Source organism: Nothoprocta perdicaria, unplaced genomic scaffold, assembly GCF_003342845.1.
Source record: "Nothoprocta perdicaria isolate Ctin4 unplaced genomic scaffold, notPer1 scaffold_10, whole genome shotgun sequence".
Taxonomy (NCBI): Eukaryota; Metazoa; Chordata; class Aves; order Tinamiformes; family Tinamidae; genus Nothoprocta; species Nothoprocta perdicaria.
Genome location: NW_020454094.1, coordinates 8,611,858 through 8,617,857, shown reverse-complemented (window position 1 = coordinate 8,617,857; position 6,000 = coordinate 8,611,858). Strand labels below are relative to the sequence as shown.

The 6,000-nt window shown below is 44.8% G+C and overlaps 1 protein-coding gene across 3 annotated transcripts in view; it reads right to left on the bottom strand.

Moving 5' to 3' along the window:
* Positions 1-387: 387 nt before the first annotated feature.
* Positions 388-6,000, bottom strand: part of LOC112947663 (phospholipid-transporting ATPase ID-like) — a 78,354-nt gene continuing 72,741 nt past the window's right edge. For all 3 annotated transcript variants that reach the window (XM_026039800.1, XM_026039804.1, XM_026039792.1), the window contains exons 27-28: positions 4,216-4,346; positions 388-2,967 (exon numbers count right to left, since the gene is read on the bottom strand). In XM_026039800.1, the coding sequence (XP_025895585.1) occupies positions 2,746-2,967; positions 4,216-4,346 (353 nt within the window). In that variant the 3' untranslated portion in view covers positions 388-2,745. The remainder of the gene's footprint in view (positions 2,968-4,215; positions 4,347-6,000) is intronic.

Here is a 6,000-nt window from a genome sequence, read left to right as displayed (position 1 = left end):
GCCAGCTACAGTATTAATTCACAGGACTGTTCCTGGAGGCACTATTCAGAGTTGTCCATTGCAACTTCCTCACTTTCCTGATTGTTTCCCAAATCAGGATACCAACTTAAAAGAGCCATTATTCCAGACCCATCCTCCCACAGGCTGCAGGAGATCTAGGAACGACAAAACACATGTCCGGTTATAAACTCCTTTAATCATTAGCAGACTGGCAACAAATCAGTCATCTCAATGGTCTCTTTTTATTTTAAAAAATAATTTTACAAAAATCAGGAGTGATGTGGCTTGAACATCACTGCCAGTTGATATGTTTCAAATGCTGAACTTGTCAAGCCACTGAAATACCTGTAGCTGGAGCAAGTTCACGAGCATGTCCTATGTAGCATTTGCAAGTCGCCTTCAGCCAGGAGGCCAGCCAAGTGCCATGCTTGTAAACCACGTGCAAGTGTGATACAATCCCAGAGTTTTCCTTGCTCTGTTAGGAAAAGGTCTGCCTCTACTGCTCAGCATCACAGTCCACCACTTTATATCCTTGCAATAGCTTTGAGAGGTCTGTCAGCCCTCAGGTCAACCTGGCTACTGTGGGGGTATCTGTTCACCTGCCTAAATCCTCCTTTCATCTTCCAGCCCCTTGGAGGCTGACTGTGAAAGGCACTATACTAACCAGAAAGCTACGACTGTCTCTGTAACACGGCTTGAAAATCAGATGGAGGTGAAGTGCATCAGTAATCACAGTGGGGTTTTCTCAGTCAGGGTGTAAACTCTCCATTTGTTTAGATACATCCTTGCAGGAGAGATCACTGGGTTAGAATTTGTTCCTTCCCCAGCAAGCAGCTCCAGGCTGCTGAAATCTGGATCCAGGCCCAGGTCTAATTTGCACTGGCTATACTGAAATTTAATACTACACTTTGCAGCCTCTATTACTACAGTCTCACAAAGGAGCAGGTGCAACAGACCATTTTTTTCTGTTCTGAGTTATATCCAGGCAGATGAAACCTCTTATTAGAGCTTTAAAAAAAAATACACAGTAACTGCTGAAACTAAGACCCCAGGCAGCAGGTTAGGTGTTACACGCAGACCAGATGAAACAGGAACATGTCTGGACTGTTGCCATGACATATTGCCTCCACTGATAGCTCAGAGACTCAAGGCAGAGAACTCGCAATAAATATCAGATGGTTAGTGTGCAAAAATCCCAAACCAAAATGCGGAGAGAGTCTAAACTTCTCTAAAGGAGCTGTGAAAGTGTAACAACAAAGGCTGCACAAAGGAAAAGCTCCTTTTAGACAGTTCGGCAGCACTAGCAAGACAGGTTCTCATTCTGGCTTTCCCCCGAGTAGTCTCACTGATGCTAAAGTTATCATAGTGTGTAATAAAGCAGCAAGCAAGCCCCAGTCTCTCAACATCACTATGTCTTTGGCTATGGCTAGGTCCCTCTGCTGGCAGTCTGATTGATAGGATTTGGTGGAGCCTCCTGCTCTCTGGAACTGATGATGGATACATGAACCTTTTTGAATAAAACATCACCACAGAGACACTCTGCTGAGGCCCCGGAGTCCTCGCTAAGCTTCTCTGAAACCTGACCACACTGGTCATCAGGGGAGGTGTGATCCCCAGATCACGCTTCATCTGTTGCACTGACCAACAGCACTGGCAGAGTAAAGGGCAGGACACCCTGCACCAGCAGTGAAATCGCATCTGTCCCCCTGCTATTTCTGTTGTAACTTCCATCAGGCCAGATGAGCAGGTGCCTCAGAAAACAGATGCTGCCTCAGTGTGTTACGATGAGAAAAGGCACCTGATGCTGAAGACTCCCAGCTGAGTCCTAGCTAACATATAGATTCCTCCAGGCTACATGTTATGGCTTGATCTACAGGAGCCTGAAATTCTTTTGCTCTCCTATTTTAAGTCTGAAGGAAATGGCTGGCACCCAGCTACAACACCTGAGATGGCTCTGGCAATGATCATTGACAGCAAGAGCAGACTTGCATTACAGATACAGGGCAGACTCATGATTACCAAGACCTTGTGCCTTGATCAACTAGGCATTTGCAGCACCTCCAGACTGCAGATGCAGGAATAGGGTTGCGCTTGTGGCACTGTCCACCTTCTGAAACACTGGATTAACCATTATTTCGGAAGGAGGTTATTTGCAACTCCTTTTCCGAAGTGCTTTTGTACATTATAGTCAAAAGGCTACAAAATTACACATATTACAAAGATTAGGTTTGGGGGGTTGTATGGCTGGACCTAAGGCACACCTGGGGTCAATATTCTCAGCCCAGGAATATGGTCCGGAATGAATTTATGACGGAAACCAAGGCAGGAATGTAAATGAAAAAGACATCACCAATTCTGTCTGTTCCTCAGCCTAAACTTCACTTTGTTCTGAGGTATTTAGTTAAAGGGGGAAAGAAAATGGCATCATAAACAATCTTGGTGAGTGAAGGAGCCTCCCACAGCATGTTCTCTCCCTTGTTCCAGGGAGGCCTTCTGGAATACAAAACAGCTTTAATTCAGCCTGCCCTCCCCACTCCTCCCTTACTTCCTTAGGAGCAGCATATATCTTTGGAACAGAAGCTGCAGTTGGAAACTGCAAGTGGGTAAAAGGAAAGGTCCAAGTCCTTGCTTTGGTAGCCCACAGGGCAGAGCTCTGAGGAGCCACTGGCTCGGTGCTTTGCAGGAAGCACACTCTCCTTTCCTGACAGCCCTTTAGGCTTGTAGGTTTTTTTGTTTGCTTGGTTTTTACAGTCCCTTGTGCTTGTGTTTGTCACTATTAGGTGAGAATGTTCCCGTTGTAGCAAAAGGTGATTTTGGCCGCATGTTCCTTCCAGACATAATGAGCGCTCCGAAACCATGCTGGTGGGAGAAGGCGTAGCCAGAGCGGCGGGTGCTGGTCCGACGCAGGCGCCTCTTGGGCGATGGGGGAGGTGGCCTCTTCTTGGCTTCTTTGATCTTGAGTAGGACCTGAAATCAGAAAATCAGACTGAGCAAGTGGGAAATGCATCATTATTCAGGAGCACGGCAAAAGAGGAATTCAGAAGGGGAGACAAAAGCATGGATCTGAAGCAGGAAATGGTTGACAAATTAGGAGGATGGCAGCAAGAGCCAAAGAGCAGGAACTGAACTTGCAGCACCAGGGTAGCACTTCAGAAAATGGAAAAGCAAACATGACCCCAAAAGGCATTATTGGGAACGTTATGAGTAAGAGATGGGTGGATAGTGATATCCATTCGTTATTCCTCATGACACTGTGAGGCCTCAGGTTTTTCCAGGCTTTTCCAGCTCTTTCCAGGCTTTTCAGTCAAATAAATAAATAAATAAATAAATAAATAACTTAGGAAATTCATAGAAGTCCAGAAAGCCTGATCTATAAATAAAGATTGACAAATTGGCTTAATTTAGAAAACAGGCTACTAGAATCGCCAATATGAGCCTGGAGCATCTGAGGACCTCTACAGACATCCCGAGGACGATCAAGGCAGCCGCTGAGGACCAAGCGCCATCCCTTGAGCCTTTGCTCAGAGACACTTGTCTCACAGCTTGGTGTAGGACGGGGAAGGAAGCACCAGGTGGCAGCAACATTTAGCAGATACGCCTGTTTGAAAGGCAGCCCGGGGAGCTCTATTTACACTGATCTTGCTCAGGAGGTGCTTGGCTGTAGTGAGCTGGGCACTTCTGCCCCTGCCATCTCTCTCCGCCTCTCCGTGCCCTAATGGCCTCATCTTCCTATTTTGGGGCATGGGAGGGCAGCTGGTTTCAGTGAAGGAATATCAGCTATCAAAAAAGCAAATTCTCCAGCCCCCAAAGTCCTTAGCAAACATGTATGCATGTCTAGGGGATGCAGAAGTGCAGTCTGCCAAGGTAAAAACCATACGGCAGCAAGATGTCACTGCTGGATGTGAAATATGCCCCTACTTTGCCACTGAGCCACACCCTGAAACACCCTGGACCTAAAAATGCCGAAGCCTCCTCACTCCAGTGCAATGCAAACCATCTCTGAATCACCTCAGCATTGCTCCCAGCCGCAGATGGTTTGAACTGTGCCAAAACACATCCTCAATCCTCCATTGAAGGGACTAGGAGACAGAAGGATGGCAGTGCTTGCACCTCTAGGGATGTAAACCAAGGAATGCCAGGCCCCTGCCGTAAGGCCTTGCAGAAGCTTTAGGTGGCAGCAAGAGGGATTTCTGGTTTATGAGCTTATCGCCTTACTTTATCGCTGGGAGTGGGCTTTAACTGAGTCTTCAGGAAACGATAGCCAACTACAGGCAGCACACAGAGGATGATGCTGAGGAAGATTGCTAGCCACACATTTGGTTGGCTGAGGGTGTTTCGAGCCGTACCTGAAAAATAAGAGTATTGTTAAAACCTCTCACCCTTATTCACCTTGAATCTTCCATTCCCTGAGCTCCTAAAGCACTTGGCAAACACATCAAAATATAAAGTAAATCCTTTTATCCAACAGTGAAATCAGCTTGCTACAGAGAGGGCAGTAACACCATCATAGATAGGCAAAGAAGAAAACAACACTCAGGCTAAACTGCACTACTCAGGGAGATACAGATGGCAGAGTGAATACTTTATCCCATTACAAAGAGTCATATCACTGCACTGCAATAAGTTGATAGATAAATATTTGAGAGACCTACTTCAGCCACAATCAAGTCTGCTAACCTTTAGCCAGGACTTCCATTAAAAAGAAAGAATATTCCTTCCTTATTTGCCAGGACTATTTCCTGATGCATATGAAGTACTGTCCAATAGGTGGTACGATCCCAGTCCTTAATGAAAGCAAAATACACAGAGTAGCCTAAAGGGTTTGTTGGCAAAGCAGCTGCCATGTGGTAACATGACACTGACACATCCTCTGAAAGGAAAGTTTTAACTTTTGGCTCCTCCAAAAACTGAAGGAATGCAGGGTAGAACAAACTGCCTGCAAAAGACTCAGTACAGCATTTAATCATGCTGTTGTTGGCAGTAAAGTTGCTGAATGTCTTCTTTTCAGTAAGCCAAATTCCGCTCTATTACAACTCCGCTGAAATTAAAGCAACCAGGTTAACTGAGGCCAACCTTGAAGAAATTTCATTAGAAATGGTCTCACAGTGAGACCTTACTAAGTCATACTCAACATTATGGGTGCTTTGGCCTAGGCAGTATCAACAGAGCAACACATATAGATGTCCCTGATGATAAGTGGCTTATGAACTGTCCTTGAAAACTGAATAGACCCTCTGCCTTCTCTCACTCAGGATTTTTTATACTAAAAGCCCTCTCTACAGTGGCCATCTACATGGGAAGTATCTTGCAACTGACCTGAATCTCAGGTATTTCTAAAATGGCCAAGCACCTTGATAGTGCAGGTGAACAGAACAAATGGCTTAATAAATCCAAAAAGAAAAGCATTGATTACTCATCAACTTGATATTTGAAACAATAAACACTGGGACGTTGGAGGTGGTGCTTCAAAACAGAACCTTATCGGTACCAGATATAGACAGCTACTTAAAATGTTTAAATTACTTCATTAAACTTTCCGTCTTCCTCCTGTGCACAATCTCAGGAGTCTCAGGAGAAAGATTCTTCTCCTTATTATTATTATTATTCACTTTTTGCATGTTTTCAGAAAGATTTTATGTACAGTAAGGTTGCTGGATTCCTATGCCTTCCCACACCAACACATGAATTTATTTAGAAGAGAACACACATACTTCTGCAAACAAAATGCTGCTAAATATTTGTAGGGATTACACATCTGGAAATAGAATAGCAAAGAGCTACCAGAAAGTTTTCAATCTACTTCTTCTGCAGACTTATTTAAAGGCTCGTTCCTGTGGCTGTTTGAATGTGCAAGCTTTTCCAAGGAACTGAACACTGGACACGTCCACATGGACGGGATTCAAAATAAGCACTTCCAGCAACCTGCAGAAATATCGTGGCATTTCTTGCACAAATGGCAGTTATTGCCTTTTTTGGGAGCTCTTCCTATGAACATACTAG